General features: G+C 35.9%; 1 protein-coding gene across 1 annotated transcript; it reads left to right on the plus strand.

The window, feature by feature from the left end:
- The first annotated feature begins 539 nt into the window (after window positions 1-539).
- LOC142358054 (uncharacterized) lies at window positions 540-25,842 on the plus strand. Its single transcript, XM_075409527.1, has 7 exons — window positions 540-719; window positions 2,725-2,954; window positions 3,690-3,908; window positions 4,371-4,529; window positions 6,196-6,467; window positions 14,540-16,113; window positions 25,607-25,842. The coding sequence occupies exons 1-7, from the start codon at window positions 566-568 to the stop codon at window positions 25,840-25,842; spliced, it is 2,844 nt and encodes a 947-aa protein (XP_075265642.1). The 5' UTR covers window positions 540-565.
- The last annotated feature ends 70 nt before the right edge of the window (window positions 25,843-25,912 follow it).

A 25,912-nucleotide genomic window follows, 5' to 3' on the forward strand; every position in this document is an offset into this window, starting at 1 on the left:
ATTATCATTTTATTGATAGAATTGAACAATGAGAAATGCTTCATGAAGACGTAGTGCTGGGAGGGCACCAGACCAACCAATATTCACCCACTCTTGAGGAGGGCCATTTCTGAATTTATTTCTTGTTTGTATAGATTTTCCTAATAGAAGTTGCCATTTTTGGCAACCTTTTTGTTCAGGTTTGCATCAAATTTCAATTTAATTATCATGCAGCGCAGATAGCGGAAACCTTTGGTGTTATGATAATTCCATTATAATGAAATTCCTGTTAGTTTTTGGTTGAATTTTTTGATTTCGAGTGAGATATAATACATGTGTCATCTGCGAATTGTAAAATTTCTCCAGTTTTCATTTCCTAGAAATCGTTTATATACAGCATTAAGGACTTCCTTGATGAACTCGATGGTTAATTATCTCCTAATCTGAATATATACTTTATATACGTTTATAATTTAATCTGAATATAGGTTTTTCTAATGATATTCGAGACAGTGTTTGGTTACCGTTTTATATGTGTTGCTTCTACTCATTTCAGGTTTATGCTATAGGCTAAAAGCATAATACCATGATGGAGTCAAATGACTATGAAAATGCTGTTTTCCCGACAAGATGCTGTCTGTGCAAGCGTTTATTTCAATTAGAGAATGGCATGAGACCCAAACTGCTGCCATGCTTGCACACGTTTTGTGAAGACTGCATACGACTTCAATGTAAAGATGGTTAGTAACATCTGGTGACTTTATTTTAGTGTCGTTTCAACGGTTCGAAGAAATGCGGGTATGAATAGCGGAGCTTGCTGAGAGCCTATGTAGAGAAAAAAATTACAATGTACGCATATATACCGAACTTTCAATTATCTACGATTTGCATAACATGAAGAACCATATAAAATTTAGCTCTAGTATATGACTAATGTATAGAAAGAATAAGTTGGTATTGGTACGTAAAATGTCAATTGAGTATAACAGGGTAAGAAAACCTGCTGGGGTCTCAACATCAAACCGTTCAGCTGTCCCTCCCTCATGAACAATTGTAGTAGATGAATTTTCTCACATAGGGCTGATACAGAATAATTTTGTTTCGGTTTCCCCAAAAATTGTATTGTAATTATACCGCGCAAAGTTGACAAAATGAGAAGTAAAATTTTGGAATAGTTTGGCTTCTTGAATACATCCCGACTTGAAGAAGCTTTTTGTTTGCAAACTACACCAAATGATAATAGAAAAACTGACTAAAAGGGGCTTTTAAACTATTTTAAGTCATTGCTAAGTCGAAGTCCCAATTTGTCTGAGTAATTAATTGCATATTGTCATTGTGTTGCGTCACATATGATGTACTACAAAGCTTGATCATGTCGCATTCGATATGAACTGTCTTTGCGACTTAGAGCGAGAAATGATTGTTTCATAATGATGATTTTGAAGTAGTTTGAGCATCGATATCGCACTTGAATGATTTTTCCAATGGCTGAGTGATTTACTAAATTTGAAAGGCATTAATTAGCAAAAATTTATGGACAAAGTCTAAAGAAAACCTTATTATAGGAACCGAGCTCAATACCTTGAAAACAGAAGTAACTGAAGAGCAGAAGGATATAATATTAATTCCAGCAATAAACATCCCTGTAATGTAAATCTATGTTAGATATAAAACAGCGCTATCCGCCCTTAGTTAGAGAGCAGTTAGTTAGAAAACACTATGAAATTTCTTGGCGTTTGGCTTGACTCAAACCTAAATTTCGAAGATCAAATCAGCGCGGTCAGAAAGTCCTGGATTTTATCTTTGGAAATTTTATGCCTGTCTACAATTCCTTGATGAAGAGCATCGTAGTTTGTTTGTACTATGTCACATTTTATCTGGACTGGATTACTGTAATGCACTGTATCTTTATCTGATTCAAAACTGAAGACTTCAGAAAGTGCAGAATAACTGCAGCACTATTTTTTTTTTGGAAAACCGAGATATCAAGAATAACTGATTTAATGAAAGATGTGCATTGGTATCAATAAAGCAACCCGTGCATTATAAAGTGGGCTATCTGACGCATTGAGTCAAAAATGGAAATGCTGCCAAGTATTTAGAGGCCCTATTCCGGCTGAACGTTACTTCGCCGATTCCTTTGCGGCGTCATTATTTCGTAACTTCGCTGATTCCGTTGTCATTCGGCGTCATTATTTCGTATGCAAGCTGTCAGAACTAATTACCAGAAACGAGCGTTCAATTACAGCGGAGGTCAATACTGGAACAACTCACTTGATTACCCAAGAAATGAGTCGAACTACAAGCCTTATAAAAAGATGCTAAAAACATGCTGTTTCGTCAAACCTACTAATGGCAAGAAATGCACTTTTGAAATCAGAAAAAAAATGCAGACAATGATCTCCAACATTGTCATCATCTATATGATTTGAATCTGTATCGCTCACAGAACGGTGAAGTTGCGAGGATTTCTCCGGTTTCGTAGAAACTGTTTTACTGAAATGAATCGGTTTCACGTTATTCTAAATCAATAGTTCCTGATTTGTTAATAGACACTTTAAAAAGTTAAAAGAATAAAATATCTATTGTTTGTATCAATGGGCTCATGCCGAGTACTTTGTCACCCATTTTTTTTAGTTTTTATGTGCCCGTGTTCGTTTGAAGTGATTTCGATTTGAAACATAGTAAAAATAAAATCTTCAAGAAAAATATTCAATATTTTGTTTGATTTGTGAAACTTTTTAGAACGCTTCACATGCCCTCTCGATTCGCAAGAATGCAGAAATGTACAAGGGGTTATGGACCAGTACTTTCTGCTGGAAAAACTGAACAAGGATAAATTGACGATTGAATCAACTCGTGACAACCCCTGCGAAGGCTGTGCCTCAGAAGAAAATGGCAATGAACAACTGAAACCGTCGGCTACTGGATATTGCAAACAGTGCTCTGATTGGCTGTGTGATTCTTGCATTGCTGTTAGCCGATTTCTATATTTTTTCCTAGGGTCAATAAGACTTGGGTTTATTGTCATTAGAATAAGATAAGCTAAGCGGTAAGAACTTAAAAATACCATTATAATCTCAACTGAAGCGGTCTGTTAATACGAGCAGCATAGATATTTTGCTTAGATTAGAATCTTATGGGTTTTGTTAATCATTGGACTTAGTTTTGAATCCATTGGACCTCAATTTCGCTGTTAAAGAAAATCGACAATAAAGTTAGGCTCGATCACTAATTTCGAAAGTTGATCAAGCAAGAAGTCATACTTTTTCAAGCGTCTTACTTTTTTTTCAAGATTTCATGTTTCATATCACACTAGACTTTGAACTTAATCAGGTTTTCGCTCAATTTTCACACTTTTCTCCAAAAAAAATTTCTTGGAAGCCTTAAGGCATGTTTCTTGGATAATTTTATTGGAAGCCCAAATTTTTCGCATGAGACAAAGCATACACTTTTCAAAGATAATTAATTGGGATAATTGAAAACAAGAAACAGTCACAAATTTTTATGGGATAAACAGGTAACGCCCGGAGGGCATTAAGTGACTGAGCAGTTCTCTTAGAGCCTTACATATTACTAGGCTCAATTAACCACAACTATTGAGGAGACAATTTCATGGTGTGAAGAACGATTCATAATCTTAAAAAGTTTGACCCCTCGCAGTAACCCGTTCTTTAAAATAAACAGTATTTGAACTGATGGTTTTATAGGCTCACCGGAAAGTTCGTCTGACGAAGGAACACGAAATCTTATCACACGATGAGTACAAGATGAGCATGGCCAACGAGGTAGGCAAATGGCATTTTTGCATCGAACATCCAAACCAGATGCTCTGTCTCTTCTGCGATGCCTGCCAAAGGCTCACTTGTAGAAGTTGTCACGCCGACAAGGCAAAGCACCAGCAACATCCCTGTCAATTCTTAAATCTGGTTGGTTAAATGCAGTTAGTTTCTTTTGTTACCTGGCATTTGATTGAATGAATATCGAAGTAAGAAGAGATCGTAAGATCATTTCTAAGCAGACTATTTTGATCCTATCCACGAACCCATCTCAGCCAATCAGATTACAGTATTCATTAATTGGTTATTTTTCCTTTATTGGCTGAAGCGGACGATCCATTCCACTTGAAGCCGACCTGTAGATATGAAAGACGTACATAATCTATGTAAATTACTACTTTATAAGTTCCTAGAGGGCACCATTAACCCTATACGGATCGTTTTCAGGTGTCAATGAGGGGCGGGCAAATAAATAAGGGAAAGGTTTTAGCAATATTGCTATCAGATTTGGAATTCAAATGAACGTGGAAGGTTAAGTTCCCCGTTTCTGCTAGCTTGAACATAAAACATTAATTGTGATAATTTAACCTTATATTGCTGTGTTGATTTCAGAAGGCATCGAATGAGAAATCGGTTGTTGCGAAACTGGTGGAAGAAGTAAATGAAAAGCAAGAAGGCGTCAAAAAACAGCACTTGGAGTTATTTCGACATAAAGCTAATGTCAGGATTGTTCAGAACACTGTCTCAGATCAAATCGAGTCATGTTTTCGGGTACGTTCTACAAACAGTTTTTAAAATTTAAACGATGGCGTCACGTTGTGACGGAAAGTTATGTTTAATTAATACAAAAAAGGGCATCTTAAAATACTCTCTTGTCAATCCATAAATGATATTAATAACTCGAATAAATGAAAATAATAGTAGCGGGTAGTATTATTTTCTTGGTTTTCACGCACTGAAGCGATATACTCCGTATTTATAGGTTAATAATTACTCTCAAACAAAGTTTGTAGCAATTATGGATCTTTTCCGTTTGTGCCCCCCCCCCCCCCCAGTACGTTATGCTGCCCCTAATTACAGAGCACGTGTGATTAAATGGAATGAATTCGATTGTTCGTCAATGCGTACAAAAATGGAATAAGTTACCACATTGGCTTCGGTTGGCAAAAAATGGAAAAATTCCTTTGAATAAAAACTTAAGAGCTTTTAGAAGTTATTTTTATTTTTAGGAAGAAAACAATCGAAAGAAAATTTTATAATGTGATTCTTTAAAATTGTTGATGTTTATTATATTATTTTGTTTGAATGATTTGAAATATTTTTTGTTTCAGGTATATTTAACCGTATGGTTATAATTTTAATTTACTTGTTGCAAATAAAATGGTAAATCAGCATGTAAAAATATTGCACGTGCTTCTGGGGGGTGCAAATAATATGAACCCACTAAGCTGGGGGGGGGGGGCACAAACGGAAAAGATCCGCAATTATTTTAGTTCTGTGTCTTTCTTATTCCCATTTTCGCTTGACCGATTCTGTGTGTGACCCTTCTGACTTCTCGTCCTGAAAAACTGGTTAAACAGATAACGCCCGTAGGGCGTCAAGTTCTCTTGGAAGTGTACGCCTTCATAGACTCTAATTATCCGGTTCACTGAAACTGTTTTGGAGACATAAATTTATGGTGTGTGTAGGGCGGTTCTTCGAGTTTGATCTCCTCCCCCATTTCTCCCCCTTATTAACCAATAGTTTGCTTTAGATAAAATCGATTTTAAATAAAGTCCATCTGAGGCTTTTTAAAGGTGTTATCTGTCTGTTTTTATTTGGTGGTTTTTAAGCTTCCAGATAAATGGCCACTGGGCATTTACGGGCTGTTAGCGACTCCATTTTTGCTTTCTTTTGCGACAAGATACTGACGAGGAAACTATTGGACAGAAAATGCCAGTCTACCGTGAAAATCCCAATTTTCAAATAGTATATTTGGCAAAATTTTGGTTTTTTTAGGGTCACAAGTGAGTAAAGCAATAAAGTTTGTTGCAAGCGAGGCTTTATAAGTTCTGCGATCTTGTTATTAATTGCTAGATGTTGATAGCAATTATTGTAAACGTGTTGGTCTTTTTATGCAAATTTTTTGCCTGACCGTTTTGCGCTTTTCTTCTGGAACATTCTTTGAATTCTCAAGTAAGTTTTTCACGCTTTCGTTCTTCATTTTTTGAGTGATCTCTTAATCACACTCCGAAGTAAAGCTTGTTGCTGATATAAAGTCGGTTGAATCATTGGAAAAATAAGGGCCTAATAGCACAGTCGGCAGTGAATATGATTATGAAGCGGAAGGTCAATGGTTCAAATCCCGTGGGGTCAAATGGTTTTCCACCCGCCTGTCGTTCGAGAGCGATTCTTCCAAAATTAGTCTGTTTATGTTTATTAATTGCAACGATTTCAGGAGATTTGTGAGAAACTGGATCAGAGGAAAAAAGAATTACTGCAATTTGTTGTAACACAGTGTAGTGACGCTGAGAAGAAAATCGAGATGCAGAATGAGCGACTGACCAAAGTTGAGAAAATCATGAAGTTCGCTGTCTCTTTCTCCCAGAAGGCCATAGCATTTGATCAACCATTTCCACTAATGAAGACCAGAGTGGCACTTTTATCACAGCTGAGAAACCTGACCAAAATTCCGCTCCAGAGTCTTACAGTTGATCAAGTGGATATCAAGTTCGTGCTTTTAGTTATCACTATTATCACTAATTATCACTATTAATTACTGATTTTCTAGAATGTGTTATAGGACCTGATTGCATCGTAATCTAATTTTCTTGTTACAATCAGTTTAAATTGTGAACCATTTCTAAGAAATTACTACTGATTAATAACTGCCCTCAAGTTATCAGCCGGCTATTTTTTGCGACTCGAAGAGTATTGATTTTTTTGTTTTTTTTTTGTTTTACGACTCGAGGAGCATTGGTTTTTGATCGGCCTTTTTTTCTTGTTTACAGGAAGTACTTTTGTTCATGCGGCATTTTGACCTAGGTTTGAAACAATTATTGTAAAGGTCTTTTATGCGCAATTTTTGCTTGACCGTTTTCTTCTAGAGCGATCTTTCCATTTCACTTCTCAAGTGACTCTTTCAAGCTTTACTTTTTGTTTTTTTTCCAAATGATTTGAATTGCGCGCATGCAGAAGTTAAGTCTGTGACTAAAATAAAACAGATTGTTAGTGACGACTCTACATATCCTGTGTAGTGTAGTGGTTAATGTCTGCGACTCTCATGGGAGAGGGCACTGGTTCGAACCCCTCCCTAGTCAAGGGTTTTTGCACTAGCCTCACAAGTTTCCCCAAGCCTATGGCGTCTTGTAAGTTGTTTACCTCGCCAATCGTTCACGATCAATTCGTCCGACGTTTGTCGGTTTCGGTTTATTTGTTTTTACGTTGCGCTGAATAAATGACTTTTTGACTATGAATAGTTTTTTTGGCTGTATCGAGGTTCGATTTTAATTGTTTTCGCGCATTTAGGTTTTTCTTTTTGCTGCGTTGTTAAATAGAAATTATTTGATTGAGTGGGTAGATTTGTTCAACAGTAAAGAATTGATAATAGCGTATTTTAGTGCTCATTTATCTGCTTCAACAAAATTTTCTCCGTTAAATTTTGAGTTTTTGAGCCAATTTTTTTCCGTTTAACTTAGAATTTTTGAGCCCGCAAATTAATTTTTAATGGAATTTTTTGCGGGTCCTTCAATTCTATCGCGTCATTCCGCGTCATCTTCATCCCGTTTCGAGGCTACCCTTTCTATGCTTAAGCTAGATACAACCAAAGTTAACCCTCGCTGTCACTCGAAAGTAGTTAGTCGGACGCTAGTTGGTTATGTTAGTTCGTTTGTTATAGCTGCGAATCTGTAAGCTGAGTTGAGATATTTTGCGGTGCTGATGGTTTTTTACAATCCAAGAATTGGATTGTATTGGGGCTCTGTCTTTTTACGACTCGAAGAGGAGTATTTCTGGAGCGTCTTTCCTTTTTGATCGATAATTTTTTGGAGTGTATTTGAAACAGGAAGTGAAATGTGTAAAAACAAAGTGCTTAGGTCAAATTTCATTAGAGCAGAAAGAGAATAAAAGAGAGAGAAAGTAAGTGGTTTTCTGTTCATGCTATATTTTTGAGAGAGCGAGAACCGTAGGTGTGAAAATTTTCAAAGCAGTTTTATAGTTTGAACTCAAATTTTTTCGGTCAAAGATGTTTTATCGTTTACCCAAGCTAGAAATAGTGCGTTTGAATGTTTTTTTTTGATTATCTGAATCAAAATCTGATGTTTTATATTCAATTTTGAGCTATTTTCGCCATTTTGCTACGCTGTAAGCTTTTTAGCCGTTTTGGTATTCTTTTTCAAATTTTTCTAGCATGTGGGGAGTTCTGTGGTTCAAATTAGCTTAAGTTTTTTTAAAAATGTTTTTGCTCAATTTAAGCTTCTCGTTATAGTTTTTCTTGTTTAATCTTAAATTTGGAGCTATTTTTAATTGCTCTCAAACGAAGTTTGTAGAAATTTTATTAGTCCTGTTGGTCTTTTTATGCGATTTTTCGCTTGACCGATTTTTCGTCTGACCCATTAGACTTTTCGTCCTCAAAAACGGGATAAACAGCGAGCGCCTAGCGGGTATTAAGTGCTCGTAGAGCTTTTCAGCTCTATTTGAGCTCACACTGTTTAGGTGTGAATGGTGGTTCTTAGAGGTTGAAGCTACCCCCACTGTTGACCCCCCACTATTGCCCCCACCCCTCCACCGCACTGTTGCCCGCCACTCCACTGTTGTCAACCCCCCATCAATCATCCCCCCGTGGCTTGCTACTTACGAACAACCGTTCGCTAAAAACACGCAAATCGATACAAATTTTCAATTTTTCGAGCTTTTTGTAAATTTTTTTTGTCATTTTTGAGTTTTATCAGCCCTTGGTGTCAAGGAACCTCCTCTAGGGTTTGATAATAGGCTACTGCATCGTTTCTAGTGGTAGTGGAATGGTTTCAACATTTAATAATCAGGAAGTTAAGCATTTTTTTGACAAAACGTGCAATTTTCAAATTTTGACATTTTTTCATTCTACACGTTTTTCCGGACGCAGGGGTCATTAAACTTCCTTAAGGGTTTGATAATAAGTTAATGAATAATTTTTATTGGCAATTGAATAATTTTCAACTTTTTAGTATCACAAATTTTAGCAATTTTCTGATAAAACTTTCTTCAGCCTCGAGAGGCACATAACGTCCTATAGGGTTTGATAATAGGTTACTGCATAATTTCTAGACGTAATGGAATGTTTTTCAAGATTTTAATAGGGACCTCCTTCAAGGTTTTATAATAAGCTGTTGCATAGCTTTTAGCAGTTTTTTGATAAAATGTAATTTTAAGTTTTCAGAAAATTTTTATCATGAACCAAGTTCATGGATCTTTGAGCCAGTGAAACTATTTAAAGCTTGAAATAGGGAAACTGCATGGTCTCTTGAGACAATGAAAGGGTTTTTGAAGATGTTAATATCTTGAGTCTTAGCAAGATTTTGTTAAAACTTGGCGATTTTTTTCAAAATTTTTGAATATTCTTTCTGAGTCTAACAATCATTACTGGACAACGAAACTTTTTAAATCTTGCAGATGGGCTACTTGATATAACTCCAAGGACAAAAGAAGATTATTTTGATTATTTTTTGCTCTGGAAAATCTGGAAACTTTTCTTTTAAATTTCGCAATATTTTGCAGATCTTCAAAATGTCAGTTTTTTATTTGATTTATTTACTAACAAGGCTAGAAAACTAAAAGTTGCTGAGTCGAGTCAAGCTAAAGCCAGCCTCACTGAACCGTTGGTAGCAACTAACAAGCCAACCGCTCGCCGGTCGTTTGAGTGCCTTTCGCACGACGTTAGTCTGCTATGTTATCTCTGTCGTTCAGACCAGCTCACATTATAGGGTACTATTATCAGGTTAATAAATAGTTCAGACTATTATCAGAAATAATGCTGCTAAAATACGTATTAGCTTCGCAATGTTATAAAAACATCTATTCTGTCAACAGTGAATGGGAACAGTTATGATTCCATTTTAATGCTCCAAAAGACAATATTAATCAAGGTGAAACTTTCGAAGTAGATAGCACAATTTTCTGAGTTTTTCGGGAGCTTTTTTTTCGTTCTTTGCATTTTTTTTTGTTCTTTACTAAGTTTTTACCAGGTGTTGGGTGGGTAAGTGCCTGAACAGAATCAGTGATAAAGTTTATTTGCCAAATAAGTGGTGGGAAATAGCATTTTAGCGTTTTGTGGATAATTTTGTTGAAACGTTTTATCGAAAATATATTATTCTACATTGTCCTTCATGTCTTTTTCTTTCCTCGGTTTTCTCTATATGACCTATTGTTTGCTCTTTCTGCCAATTGCAGTCGTTTATTGAATGTGAACTAACTGTGTCGAAAGGTTTTTGCCAGTAGTTGTGGAGCAGCAATTCGTAATGAAGTTTTTATCAGATTCTTTATCAGTTGTCAGTTAATTTTACATCGCTAATATGCCTGTTATTGTTTCAAGTTGATTCGCATAATTAGCAGTTTCATTATGTTCGTTAGGGTGATCAATTTTTTTTTTAGGGTATTCGGTTTTGTAAAATGTTTCACACATTTTTCAATGACTGATCTTTCTAAACAGGATAAACAGGTAAAGCCCAGCTGGCATTCTCTTCCATTGGAGGCCCAAAGCTACATTTAGTAGTCGTTCAATTGCTTGGAGTCTTGTGGTTGCTATGGAGGCCTTAATTTAAGGTTAAAAGGTCGTGTTTAGGAATTTTTGTGCCCAAAATTGTGCAATTTTGTAAGTTTTTTTCGTCATTTTTTAGTTTTCTGTTTGATTAATAGCCGCCCTCATCTTCTCAGCCGGCTATTATAGCGCTCCTTTTTTTTTTTTACTTTGTCGAATAAAAAAAAGTTTCGCTTTACCTCATTTTGCCGCCTTTTCAACATTTTGCGTGAAATCTTTTTGACTTCTCTAGGCTAGTTTCTCTCTTCTCTCATTCTGCTAAAAGTGATTTTGAACATCAGTTGCTCAGCAAAGCAACAAAATGAACAGAGTCAGTATAAAAAATTGAAGTCAGAAATAGAAACGGGATAAACCCATAAAGCCCTATTTTAGATGCCCGCTATTTGAACGTCGTTCCTATAAATATTAGTTACCTCTCTCTAATGCTTATTGTTATTGATAGTAGCCCCCTGTAGCCTCTCTCTAAGAAACAGAAGTATGTTCAACTACGAAATGCCATCAAAATAAATTGGACTTAAAAAATGTTTTTGTACAAAAATCTTTTTTTTTTCAATATCTTCTGTGATTTCAATCCCAATCATGCTTATTGGAATCAATGGCGGCTATTTTCCGGCAATCTGCCGGGTATGTTTAGTCTTAAATTGACGTTTTTCAAAGTTGAGGTCCTATGCAAGATGTCATTACTTCCAATGCTCATTTATGAGCTATTTATTTTTGGTACTCAAAACGAAAACACGAAAAATGATACTAATTTTTCTATTTTCAAGCTTTTGAAAAGTTTTGTCATTTTTTTGTTTAGCCTCGGGGGCCAGGGAATACCCTCTAGGGATTGATAGTAGATTGCTGCATAGTTTCTATGGAATGGTAATGGTATGGTTTTCAACTTTATTAGGTGACGATTTTGAGCATTTTTAAAAATAAAACTTGCATTTTTTAAAGTTTTTCTAAATTTTTTTTGTTTTTGTTTTTCTAGCCTCAGGGGCTAGAAAGTCTCCTCTAGAGTCTGATAATATGCTACAGCATAGACTTTTATAGCGGCGAAAGAAATGCTTTCATAATTTTAAATGATGAATTTTTGCACTATTTTGATAAAACTTGCAACTTTTTTCACTTTGTTCTAAAAGTTTTGTCATTTTTTGAAGTTTTCTAGCCTCAAGGGCGACAAAACCTCCCTCTAAGGTGTGGTGATAGTTTACTGTATAGTTTTTAATTGGTAGTGGAATTGTTTTATAGCACGATTTATAGCAATTTTTTAAATATTTTTTTCAAGTTTTGAAATTTTCCAGTGTTTCTTGTGTCAGCGGCCAGGTAACATCCTCTAGGGTTTGATTGCTTGTTAATGCATAGTTACTAGGGTTTTTCTCAATTATTCGAAATTTTTTTTGTCATGTTACCAGTTTATTGATCTTTAAGCCAAAGAAACTTTATAAAGATTCAATTTGGTCGGCTGTTAGCCCTTGGAGACAATAAAATGGTTCTGAAGATAATTTTATGATAAGGTTTTGCAACATTTCACTAAAATTTGCATTTAAATTCATTTTAAAAATTTTCTGTCATCTATCTTTATGGGCCAATGATTTTTTTTAGTTATTGCAGATGATAGTTATTCCAGAAATTCCAGAGGCGAAAAAGTAGTTCTGAACGTCTTAAAGTCTCGAAATTAGAAACATTCTTAAACTTTGGCAATTTTTTGTGTTTTTGTTCGAAGAAGTGCCGAGGTATCTAATTGTATCTGGAAATCTTGCGGCTTTGTTTTTTTTGCGGAACTGCTTGTTCAGGTGGCGTTTTGACCTAAAAGTGAAAATGAGAATTTTTCATTTAAAGTTTTCTTGTAGCGAGAGAGTTTTTCTTTTCATAGGCTGAGTTGTCATGACTTTTCAGCTTCACTTGAACAGTTGCTTGTTAGTCGCATGTAGGTAACCGTTTTTGTCTATTTGGCTCGATTAATAGCCCCAGTCAGCCTCTCAACGGCTATTATTTAGGCGCTCTCCTTTTTTTAAAATCGCTTTAACTCTTGATCACGTTTTTCATTTTTCATTAGTCACGATTTTTCTCCATTTTTCCAGGTTTTTGGAATTTTGTTTCATTTACTAGAGTGAGGAACTTTGTGCTTTGATGGAGCTTTTAGTATCGTTTTATTGATAATTTTATTGTTTTTTGGCGTTAGGCGTTTGTAATTTAAGAAAAGTTTCCTTCATAATTGCAATTTTAACTATGCTATGACTTTTTTGGCAAAAGGTTTCAATGTTTAGAATGTTTGGGTTTTGTTTTCGTTGTTTTTCACAGGAGGATGGCTATATAACTTTACTGAACCTTCAATGCTGAAAGTTGAAGAATTTTTTCTTAAGCTTTAATTTGAATTACAACTTCTCAATTTATGAAGATGCCTTGTTAATGCCTATATTGTCTTTGAGAGCCTATTAGGTTTCAGCTGAATTTGCTCATTTTATAATATTTTTCAATTTAATTTTGATATTTTCAATGATATCTATTATTAACAGCAAATGAAAAGTGCGCCGAAACTTGTGCCATTTTTCACTTTAAATTTTAATAGTGGTATGAGTTAACCTCTAATGTAGTTATTTGGTTATCTGGTGGTAATTTTGTTATTTAGTGTTGTGGTTATTTGGTGTTGAAGCCCATTATGGAACTTACTTTTTTTAAGCTGCCCCTCCCCTCCCCCCCCCCCCCCCGACTGAAGCAGGCTGCAATTGATTAGAGCTCCCACTAGTCGTTCGAGAGGAATTCTTCCAACGTTTAGTCGGTTATGTTCTTGAATTTGAATTACAACTTCTCAATTTAATAGTGGGCTTGTTTTTTTGCATCCATAAAACAGTCTAAATTAACCCCTCTATTTTAAATGGCCCAACCTCTCGTTCGGGAGCAATTCGTCAGACGTTAGTCGGTTTTTGTTTTTTTGCAATGTGTCTAATCTCCACATTCTATCATTTTCCTGATTTTTTGTAACTTTTTTTGCAGTGGATTTTGTTTTCATGTAGCTCTGAGATCTTGTTTTTGTTTGAATTGTCTTTAGATAGTTTTTGAGTAAAATTTATTACTGGAACGGTTTGTCAAAAAATAGACATTTTTGCATTTTAGTTTTAATCTTTTTCCTTTGTCTGTTTCCTGATAAATTCAATATTTGCGAGTGTTTTAGAACATTTTAAAAAGATAGCACCAAGAAGAGAGAAATAATTCTTAAATATTTTCAATTACTGTGATGCCGAAACAAAAAAGTAATTCTGATATTTTGTGACTCGCTGTTTTGTTACAATTAATTGCCCTGCCGTGTCATTTTTTCTCGATACGACATGGTTCTAAGTTTTTTACTAAATCTTTTAGTTAACTTTGCTCAAGAATAAATGCTTTCAGACAAAAAAAGTGGTTTCGACTGAGTTTCGATTTTGTTTGGGAAAGTCCGAGGCTTGGAGTCGCTTCGGAATTTTTTGGCTGGTTTTACATCGTCAATCTAAAATTTGTTTCGCTTCACCTTAGGTCACAGTGTGTTTTTGTGTTCAACATTTGCGTGAAATATGAGCTCTCTCGGTTAGTTTCATTCTGCGCTCATTCTGCTCCAAGTGTTTTTTAACAGCAGTTGCTTACCAAAGCAAGCTGAAATGAACCTAATCAATATCGAAAAAGGAAATCAAATTTTAAAAAACAAACAAAAATTGAGTTTTTTCAAGTTTTTCTGTTATTTCAATCCCAATCGGGATTCTAGGAATCATTGGGTGGCTATTTTCCTGTGATCTACCTATTATATGTTTAAATTCCGCTATTTTGGAGTAGATTTTTCTAGGGATTATGAATACTATTTCTCTGCTGCTAACGCTTTTCTAGTATTATCGTTGAGAAAAATTGGTAAATGATGCTAGGAGGTACAGAATTCATTTTTTAAATGTACAGAATATTTTTTAAATATTGTCAAATGAGCTCAGCAAAAAATATCTATTGACCACGAAACAAACAAATTGAGTGCCGCTAATTTTAAAAGCATGCTTTCCTTTAGGTTCTCGTTTGATAATTCGACGATGGACGCTCTAATCAAGCAAGTGGGTCAAATCAATAACAGCAAACAATCGGATTCGAAACAACAACCTTCGGACTCTCCAAAGAAGACACAGAACCCTGCAATCTCGGTGCCATCATTGAACATCAAAACTGAGGCATCAAAGGAATCCCGATGTGGTGGCGGTGATAGCGGTGTCTCATCGGTTGGTTCAGATTTGAATCAACCTGCCGCTAGGGGTAGAGGTCGACCTCCAGCTATCCGAGGAGCTTCACGTGGTAGACCCCGAGGTGGTGGTGTTCCTGCAAATATCCAAAATATGTCTGCTTCAATTGCAAGGGCGGTAGCCCACCGACCTACTCGAGGCAGAGGGATGGTCAAAAGTAGGAAACAAGTACCAGCTGTTCTCCAGAAGCAGATGAAGTATAAAAGACCCGCAGAGATTTTGACTGGACCGGGATCATCTCCAAACGAGATGATATCTGGAAATCCCGGAATTCAGCCTCGCATCAATCAACAACAACCCGTACCAGTTGCCATGATGTCACCGAAACTCACGAGTCCATCAAAGAAGGTTATCAGTCCCATGAAGTCACATTTTGCTTTGTCTCGGGCTCCCGAGCCTGAGCAGCCGGCTGTGATTCGACCGGACATGAGCTCGGCGCTTGTTCCCATGTCTTCGATTCCTGCGCCTATGCCCCCTATGAAGTTTCAATCGCCTCCCCGCTTTCCCGGTAGTCCTATTCATCAGAGCCCATTCAGTAGATCTCCTCCTCAAGCACCTCCACGAGTGGTTGCGAACGAGCATTATCAACAATGGAAAAATGTCTTTCCATCAAGAACCGGACCCGAAATTGGCATGTTGCGGGAACCCGAACATATGGCAGCAACAGGAATCCATCAAGCTCCTATGCATGACCAGGTTGTGTATGAGAAAAGGTATCAGGAGTACGCAATGAGAACTAACTTGATGCAAGCGCAGCCGAACTTACACGGAGGTCAACAGATGATTATTCGAACTGCTACTGAATATGTTCGTCCTGCATTCCACAGAACGTCGCCAATTACTGGGCAGGCAATGGTAAGTCCTTCTATTGTTGGACTACCACAGCCACCGATCTGGCAATCAAGGGCAATAGAGGGACCACCTTCTATGGCTGCAATTCCATATGAACAAGATCCGCGATCTAACAGACAAAGTATGGTACCTTTTATGGAAGCACCCCAAATTACAATGGAAGGAGAGTTTATGCCAAGTGGGGTGTTCGCTCCGATGAAATCTCCAGCTCTGCCATCAGTTTCAAGTCTATCTCGAGCTTCATCAGAGAATTGTCCTCCTATCAAGAAGCCCAAGATTGCCGAAAACTGTCCAAGAGTTGCAGTGAAAAATGAACAACAAGCTGTGTCACCATGTGCAATAGTTGAGCTGGATACTCCTCCAAGAAGTGTCTCAAACAGTAACAGAGGATTCTCACAACAATTGGTGATTTCTGAGGGGCTGGTTGCTAGAAGCAATAACGACGAGACGTTTGTAACAGAGCCGAAAATACAAGTCCCCGAAGTCATTGATTTAGGTTTGTACAGATTCCACTAACGATCTTCTGGAATAGAAAAACAAAACGAAACAACTTGGGTCTGTGAAATCCAGGTTGGTAATGAAAATGTTTAATTGGTCTCAAACTAAGTTTGGTGCTTTTATAATAGTCCTGCTTGTTACGACTCGAAGAGGAGTATTGATACTCTACAGGTTTTTACAATCCAAGAATTGGATTGTATTGGTGCTGTCTTTTTACGACTCGAACAGGAGTATTGGAGAAGTCCTTAAGTATTGGAGAGTATTGGAGAAGTCCTTATTGGTGTGAATTTTGAAACAGAAAATGAAACCCGTGAAAAATTTTGGAGTGATTTTGGTGCTGAACAAAAGTGAAGAACGGAGCAAAAAGAGAGTGGTTTTTGTTCATACCGCTGTTTTTGAGAGAGCGAGAAATTGATGTGTGAAAAAATTTTCTCTAAGCGAGCGAAATTTTTTTGTTCACGTGCGGCTTTTTAAAAGTTTTTTTCTTTTTAGTTAGAGGTATGATTATGATATTTAATATTTTTAATAGCCGCCCTCATCTTCTCAGCCGGCTATTATAGCGCTCCTATTTTTTTACTTCGTCGAATAAAAAAATGTTTCGCTTTAGAATAAAAAAAATGTTTCGCTTTACCTCATTTTGCCGCTTTTTCAACATTTTGCGTGATATCTTCGCTAGGCTAGTTTCTCTCTTCTCTCATTCTGCTAAAAGTGATTTTGAACATCAGTTGCTCAGCAAAGCAATTCAAAATGAACAGAGTCAGTATAAAAATTGAAGTCAGAAGTAGAAACGGGATAAACCCATAAAGCCCAATTTTAGATGCCCGCTATTTGAACGTCGTTCCTATAAGTCTTAGTTACCATCTCTAATGCTTATTGGTATTGATAGTAGCCCCTGCAGCCTCTCTCTACGAAACAGAAGTACGTTATGTTCAACTACGAAATGCCATCAAAATAAATCGGACTTAAAAATTGTTTTTGTACAAAAATCTTTTTTTTTTCAAAATCTTCTATTCTTTTAATACCAATCATGCTTATTGGAATCAACGGCGGCTATTTTCCGGCAATCTGCCGGGTTTGTTTATGGTTGTTTTGATAGTGGTTTGAAAGTGTCTGGTAATCAATATGAATTTTATACTAATTTGCTGGTTTTTCAGCTATTTTGCTGAATTCCAGGTGAATTTGTGTTTTTTGCCTTTTTTTATGGGATTTTAATAAACGCTTATTCCTTCAGAAGTTTTCAGCTGAGTACCAGGTGAGTACAGTTTTATTGGCATTAAACGTTTTTTTTGTTGAAAATGACAATAAAACTGAGAAACTTTAAATTATTTTTTCTCAATTTTTTTTACACTTTTTGTTTTTTTCTAATTTTAGATAGTTTCTTAGCCTATTATGACTTGCTTGTCGTTTGTCTAGCTTTTGAATACTCGATTTTCTCCAAAAAATTTTTTTTGACTCTATGTGCCCTCTTAATATCAAAAAATTCTACCCTCTCAATTTTTATTTCAAGTTGTTTGTAAATGCTTGTTGTATTCTTGAAGTTCTTATTGCATTTGGGGAGGTCTATGGTTCAGGCTAATTGTTTTTGGTGCCTTTTGATTGTTTTGATTTTACTTTAAAGTTGTTTTTGCATAGATAATTAAGTAATTTTTATGCAGATTTGATAAAAAATTTTTTCTTTTTGCTAATTTTTTCTGAATATTTGCTTTTCGCTCCTTCACTAACGCCAGCTTTTCGCATACTGTTCAATTTTTCCGGAGTTTGTATAGAGGTGTTGCTGGAAGTCACTGAAAACTAGACTGGACAGTTTTCAATGAAAAATAATCCAATTTTCTAACTTTTTCGGTTTTCTTTTCGTTCTGCGTTTTTTGTGTAAATCGACAAGCTGTTGGATTGGTATTTGCATGACAAGCAGTAGTTATAGTTTATTAAAATAATGGTTTCGGAGTAGCATATTGGTAATTATCCATTATTTCTAGCTATTTTTTGTTGAAATTTTGGAGCGATTTTTTTTTATTTTGTCCTTCATTTCCCTTACCTCATCTTGGAATTTTTTGTTGAGTTTTTCCTGTAAATTTTTAGTCGTTTAATGAATGAAAACTAAACATGTAGCATGACTTTGCCAATTGTTGTTTTTGAGTTTCAATTTCAGTCGTTTAATGAAAGAAAACTAAAAGTGTCGCATGGCTTTTTGTCAATTGTTGTTTTTGGGTTTTTTATCAGATGCTTTATCATCTTTTTTCAGATACTTTTTCATTGTTCGTTTTAAAGTGATTAGTGTTTTTTAGTAGGATAACCAATATATCAGTTAAGGTGGTCAATTGTTTCCGTCGAGTTGTTTCCAGAGTTCTTCCGGCAATGTTTTTGTAGGAGGTTTACCCTGCATGTGTGTGAAACGATATTTTCACACACATGCTGTGAAGGCGTTAGTTCAAAGTTGAAAGGTCATTTTGTGGAGCTTTGAGTCCAAAATGGTGCACTTTTTCACGGTTTGTTGTCATTTTTCTATTGTTTTTGCTTGATTAGTCTTGAATTGACGTTTTGTCAAAATTGATAAAAGTCTTGATACAGTTGATACAATCACTGTTTATGATCATTTTAGACTTTATGTTTTGGTACTGCAATCAGAAAATTTTCTTCGTTTTTAATTTTTTGAGGCTCATGGACCATAAAAATTCCTTGAGAGTTTGACAATAGGTTACTGCATAGTTTCTAGTGGCAATAGAACAGTTTTCAGCATTAAATTGTCACGAATTTTGGCATTTTTTTTCTAATTTTTTTTTTGATAAATTTTACAATTATTCAATTTTTTTGAAAATATTTGTCTTGTTTAGTTTTTATTGCCTCAGTGGCCAGTTAATATCATCTGGTGTTTGATAGTAGTTTACGGCATAGTTTCTAGGGGCAATGGAATGGTTTTAACATTTTAATACCCCGAATTCAATTTTTAAAATTTGAGTGTTTTCTTTCTAACGAGCATTGTCATATTCCTTGTTTATCGATCTTAACGGTGCAATGAAGTTTTTTAAGGCAAGAAATTGGGTTACTGGATAGCCTATGGAGACAATGAAATTAATCAGAAGAAATTATTATCACTACATTTTATTAAAATGAGCGGTTTTCCTAATTTTTGAAAAATTTTGTAATTTCTATGTCTATCGATATTTACGGCCCAATGAAAATTTTTTAGGTGTTGCAGATGATTTACTGGTCAGATTTCAAAGACGAAAAAATGGTTTTGAACATTAAAGTATTGCGAAAATATGAAACTTCTGCGATTTTCAATTTTAAGTGTTTGTCATATTTCTTGATTTTTACTTTTATCGACCGAAAAACCTTTTTCAAGGCATGTGCGTGGGTTGATAGTTAATTTTGAATGGATAAAATTTGGCCTTTAGGGTAAAAGCTTCAAAAGATTTAGCAATGATTATATTTTGTTTAATAGCCGCCCTCATCTCAGCCGGCTATTATAGCGCTCCTATTTTTTTTTCTTTGTCGAACTTTTTTTCGCTTTGCCCATTTTGCCGCTCTTTCTACATTTTGCGTGAAATCTTTTTGACTTCTGTAGGCTAGTTTCACTCTTCCGTCGTTCTGCTCAAAGTCCTTTTAAATAGCAGCTGCTCAGCAAAGCAATTCAAAATGAAGAGAGTCAGTATAAAAAAATCGAAGACAGAAATAGAAACGAGATAAACCCATAAAGCTCATTTTTAGATGCCCGGTACTTGAACTTTGTTCTCATAAGTTTTAGTTACTATCTATAATGCTTATTGGTATTGATACTAGACCCTGTAGCCTCTCACTGAGAGACAGGATTATGTTCAACTACGAAATGACATCAAAATAAATCGCACTTAAAAATGTTTTTGTACAAATATCAATTTTTGTTGATATTTTCTTTTCTTTCAATCCCAATAGAGTTATGGGAATCAACGGCGGCTATTTCCCGGCAATCTGCCGGGTATGTTTAGTTTTTTGATTATTAATAGCTGCCGTCAGCCTCTCAAACGGCTATTATTTAGGCGCTCTTTTAAATTCGGTTTACTTTTTGATCACGTATTTCATTTTACAAATGTCACGACTTTCATGTTTGACTTCTGACTTACCTCACTCATTGTTTCAAATGAATGGTTTTCAAATCCATTCACTCAATGAAATGCGCAAGATAGTGAATACAGTCAAGGTCAAAAGAGCAAAATCAAGAGGCAGGATAAGCCGATAAAGCCCGGTCATTAAGACATTGAGAATTAGGTTATCAAAGTCCATAAGAGTGTTTACTTGCTGACATTGGTATTAAGCTTGTTAGCTTTCAGTTTTGAAGCTGAATTAAGTATAGTTTTAGAATCCAACTGAAACTGCACGCTGAATTGGATCACTTTTTGACGCTGAAAAGAATTTTTAAAAAATCAGTCAATTTATCTCTTCTTTTTTTTTCTGTTTCAATCCCGATTTGCATCAAGCGCGTCAACAGCGGTTATTTTCCGGCAATCTACCGGCTATGTTTTTAGTTTCTCAGCTTTTAATATTGTTTTCCTTTTTGGCGGGCATTGTCCTATTGATCTGCTAGTCAGATACAGTAGTTCTAAGTTTTTCATTCAATTTTTGGATTGTATTTCAGGGCTTGTCCTGCTTTGTTTTTTTTTGTATCTGAAGTCATGACTTGAACTTTCAATTTTTTCAGAACATTAACTTCTGTTTTAGAACGTTTACTTCTGTTTTCGAACATTGGACTTTAATAGTAGCTTACTAATATATAGAAATTAGGAATTGCTGGTAGTACTCAAGGTTAAAAGGTCGTTATGAGAACTATGTTTTGTTTTCCATAGTGCTGACTTTGATAGTTTTTTGTGAGACCATTTGACATTTCTTTCTCATAAATGGGATAAACGGGTAAAATCCCGAGGGCATTAAGTTGCTGAGCACTGCTAATGCCTTACTAGTATCCGAGGATACGATTCACCAAAACTTTTGGAGACATAAATTCTTTTTTGTGAAGATTGCATTTCATACTTAACCTCCGTTCTTTCTTTCTTACAATCCAATTAAGCTGAAGCTGGCCGTACGAAGCCAACTGCTCGCCGGTGGTTGAAGTTAGTCTGTTGTTTGAAATGCGAAGTAGGCACGTATTTTTCAATCGATTGTTTGGGTTTTTAATAGCCGCCATCAGCCTCTCAACGGTTGTTGCTCAGGCGATCTCCTTTTTACAATCCAAGAATTGGATTGTATTGTTGTTCTGTCTTCTTTGTAACATTTTTTCACACATTCAGTTCTCCCAGGACTTCAGTTCTAAATGGGATAAACAGGGAACGCCCAGTGGGCATTAAGATTTCTAGAGGCCCTTAGCTGGCTTTAGTAGTCCATAAAGTGCTTCGCTGCAGCTGCTGGAAAGGCCTATAATGAGGGCGAAAAGGTCATTTTGGGAGTTTTTGAGCACAAGATGTGCAATTTCTCCTGTCTTTTTGAGTTTTTGTATGATTAGTCAGTTAGATTAAATTGACGTTTTTCAAAATTGATCAAGTTCTTTCGCTGGATATTAGTATGTTTCAAGTCCATTGTTTTATGTTTCAAAAAATTTTTTATTTTGCCCTTCAGGTCAAGTGAAACTTTTATGGCACTTGAAAACTTGTTTCTGGAGAGAAAAAATGGTAGTGAAGATATTAATAACATCACGAGTTTTGACGACTTTTCAATAAAATTTAGAATTTTTAGAGTTTTTGACGAGTTTTTCTATCTTCAGGGCCCATTGAAACTCCACTGCGGTTGAACAATAGTTTACTGCATAGTTTCTAGTGGCAATCGAATGGTTTTCAAGATACAAGTATCAAGATTTTTAGCAATTTTTCAATAGAATTTGCAAATCTTTTGAAATCTTTTTTCATTTTTCGATCGCTAGAGGCAAGTGAATGCTTTTGAAGGCTCGAAAATAGGTTACTATATCTTGTTTTCAAGATTTTTGTCCTTTTTTGAGTTTATCGATCTTTAAGGGCCAGTAAAAGTTTTTTTAGCACTTGCAGATTGGTTACTAGACATAGGGTTCTTGAGACAAAGATTTATAGCAGGAATTTTTGCAATGTTCAATAAAGTTTGCTTTTTTTCGGAAATGTTTGCCAGTTTTCTTGTTCTTATCTTTAGTGGCAATTAAACCACTCTCAAAGGTTGAGCGTGGTTTACTAGTATATTTAATTGGATAGAATTCGGCTTTCAGGATATTGGTTTTTTTAGAGAACTTTACCAATGCTGATATTTTTAAAAAAAGGTTTGTTTGGCTGGCATTCTTCAATTGGTTGCTGGTTTAGTACAGCAGTTTTCAGTTGCTCTGTCAATTCTTTGGATTGTGTTGCAGGACTTGTCCTGCTATGTGTATTTGGCTTTACATTTCGATCATGTTTTTCGTTTTACGTAAGTCATGACTTGCTTTACGACTTGTTTAGCGGGTTTTTAGCGGCATAGTTTCCTAAGCGGGTTTTTTTCCAATCCATTTTTCATTTGTGAAAATCATCGTCTTGTAGAATATATGGAACATTTTGTTTGAACGCTTTAAAAATCTTGGGGTTTCATCAGTGTTTTTGATTGAAAAATTTTTTTGCTTATTTTTGTTTTGAAATTTTAAGATGAAAGGTATCAAGTCAGTTCAGGTGTTAGACTTGGCAGCAATTAGTTGTTTTGAGTTCCCGATGTATTGTCCGGCGAATAAAGTTTTCAACAATTTTTTTATTCGTTTCATAATTTGTTTATCAATAGACGCCTCAGCTTCTCAGCCGGCTATTATAGTGCTCCTATTTTTTTCACAAGTCAAAGAATTTGAATTGTGTTGCGGCGCTGTCTTTTTTTAAAGATCTGTTCACACATTTTTATGATTTTTGTTGTCAAATTGGAGTAGTGATTTTGGTCACGCCGAAACAGGAAGTGGAGCGAAAAAGCGAGTGGTTTTGCGGTGTGAATTTTTTTGCTCTAATTTCAAGTAGAGTGAGAAAACGGTGTTTGAACGAAAATTCGCTTTCTCGATTCTGGTGTTTTTGGTCACATGCGGCAATATCACTCTGATTTTTGCTGTTTTTTTCCAATTTTTTTGATCGGATTTTTTTCTAAATGGTCTCATCAATGCATTCATAGTTCATTATAGGTCTAGTTTTTGGTTTGAACTAAACTTCCGTTTGTCGTTGGTTGTTTTTTGTTCACATGCTGCACTTTGACATTGATTTTCTGTGTTTTTTTTAATAATTTTTTGATCTGATGTTTTTTAGAAATGGTTTTCCCAATTCACTCATTGTCCTTCCTAGGTCTCTTTTTTTTGTTTAGTCAATGAAAATTCTTTGAATTGTACGTCAGGACTTGTCCTGCTGTGTTTTTTAACTTCTTCGTACTATTTCTTAGTTCACAGCTTGTTCAACTTTTTGCGTGAAATCTTTTTGACTTCTCTGGGCTACTTTCACTCTTTTCTCATTCTTCTAAAAGTGTTTTAGACAGCAGTTGCTCACTCAGCAAAGCAATTCAAAATGAACAGAGTCAGTATGAAACAACTAAATCAGAAAATAGAAACGGGATAAACCCTTTTTAGATGCCCGTTACTCGAACTTTGTTCTTAGCTACCATCTCTAATGCTTATTGGTATTGATACTAGCCCCTGTGTTGTCTACCTACGAAACAGGAGTATGTTCAGCTCCAAAATTGCATCAAAATAGTTTGCATTTTAAAATTGTTTGTGTAAATCATTTTTTCCATTCGTTTTTCTCTTCTTTCAATCCCAATCCTGGTTATGGGAATCAACGGTGGCTATTTTCTGGCAATCTTCCGGGTATGTTTTTTAAATGCTCTTGAATGAAGTTCTTAGCAATTATTGTAAATGTGTGTGTCTTTTTACGATTCGAAGAGGAGTATTTATATTCTACAGGTTTTTTTAAGCAGAAAGCAGGTTTGTTCGTGACTTGAATTTTGACTTCTTTCTATTCGAGCTTTTTCCTCCGTTTTTGATTGTTGAGCTCTGTTTTGGAACATTGAACTTTAACAATAGCTTAGATTGTAATGTATAGCAATTGGTAACAGTCTGCAATTCAAGGTGAAGAGGTCAATTTGAGAATGTTTGATCCCATTTTACTACCTACCCCCCCCCCACAAAAAAAGCTACCCCCCTCCACGTACCTAACCCCCCATCGTACCTACCCCCCCCCCCAACGTACCTACCCCCCCTCTCGTACCTACCTACCCCCCGGCAACGTACCTACCCCACACCCCACCTACCTACACCACCACCTACCTGCCCCCACCTACCAAATCCCCCCCCCCCCCCACCAACACCTACCCACACCCCTGAACTGAAAAAATTTTAACGCTTTTTATGTTATATTGGTCTACTATTATTGTTATTTCTAGTGTTTTTTTCGATATTCTGATTTTGTCCAAGTTAGGGTAGAAATTATTTTGCATGACGATTCGAGTGGTTTCCGGTATTCTACCGGCTATGTTTTTTTATGCAAAATTTTCGCTTGACAATTTTGACTTTTCGAGTGACTTTTACGCCCTTGACTTTTTGCGTTTCGCGTGATCTGAAATTCTCTCTCAATCACAATTTCAAGCAGCTGAATTCATTTGGCGGCAATTTAACATTAAAAGTCAAATGGAAACTACGCCGAAACTGGTGCCATTTTTTACTTTAAATCTTAATAGTGTTATATGTTAACCTCTAATGTGGTTATTTGAAGCGCCCTATTGAACTTCGTAGTTCCATTTAGGCTCCCCCTCCCTCCTCCCCCCCCCCCGACTGAAGCAGGCTGAAATTCATTAGAGCTTCCCACTAGTCGTTCGAGAGCCATTCTTCCGACGTTTAGTCGGTTATGTTTTTCTTGTTTTCCGTTTCTGTTTTTTAGTCCAAATTTTTTAGGGCAACAGTTCGTGGTTATTACTTATCTCCGTACGAGTTTTTGTCACTCCTGAAATAATTGGTTCAAATCATACCTCACTAAAATTTACTCCTGTGCTCCTTTATTAAAATTAAATTTGAAATGTAAACTCAAAATAGTCGTGTTTGAAATTAAGGATAATAGTTAAAATTAGAATTTTGTTTTTTAGTAGCACTTTTGTGTCTGCAGTTTTTCAACAGTCTATTGTTTCGCGTCTATCCTCCGGCATTCTGCCCGATATATTCCATTCTGGCATAAAACCTCTTTTTATTATTTTTCCCTGCTGGTTGCAAAGTGTCCGTTTAATCAGCCCAAATTTTGCATGTCTGCGTTTGATCTATCATCAAATACTTGTTTTGTTTTGACATCAGTTGTTTTGATGAACTGCTAACTCCTTCATCAAAGTATTTAGTCGGTAATCAGATGTTTGTTTTTCATTGGGGGTGTGTATTGTACCACGTGGGCTACGAATAGTACTGAAAAATTATATTTGAAAGCCTTTCCGAGAACAAATAAACCTGAACAATAACATCGGGTAGATTTGTCTGAAATTTTCACATGGGGGTGTCGAGATTGTCCAATCAAGGGTGGTCGTTTCAGAGGAGGCCACTAATATTGTCCGTAACATTCCACTCGACTCGTGGTCTCGTGATTCTGCCGTGAGTCTTAACGGGCAAAAGTCTTCACGCCTGCCTACGAACCCCCACCGAAGTGACACCCTCCCCTCTTTTGCCTCCTCACAAGGGGAGGCGGAGGAAGAACAATCACAGGCCCAGGCTCTGGCATGTGAACTCATGCGGTTGGTTTGTTGGATCTGTTTCCTTTCTCAACCATGAACAAAATTTTAGCTTTGAATCTATATCTAACTTACAATATCTAATATTTATTAGATACCATGACTAAGTG

The sequence above is a fragment of the Convolutriloba macropyga genome, unplaced genomic scaffold, assembly GCF_964194025.1.
Source record: "Convolutriloba macropyga unplaced genomic scaffold, txConMacr16.3 SCAFFOLD_609, whole genome shotgun sequence".
Classification (NCBI taxonomy): domain Eukaryota; kingdom Metazoa; phylum Xenacoelomorpha; order Acoela; family Convolutidae; genus Convolutriloba; species Convolutriloba macropyga.

Excerpts from the sequence above, each read along its gene's own strand:
- LOC142358054 (XM_075409527.1), top strand. The coding sequence starts at position 566 with ATGATGGAGTCAAATGACTATGAAAATGCTGTTTTCCCGACAAGATGC. Across the intron at positions 4,530-6,195 it reads AAATCGAGTCATGTTTTCGG|GAGATTTGTGAGAAACTGGA; the intron begins GTACGTTCTACA and ends CAACGATTTCAG. Across the intron at positions 6,468-14,539 it reads GTTGATCAAGTGGATATCAA|GTTCTCGTTTGATAATTCGA; the intron begins GTTCGTGCTTTT and ends GCTTTCCTTTAG.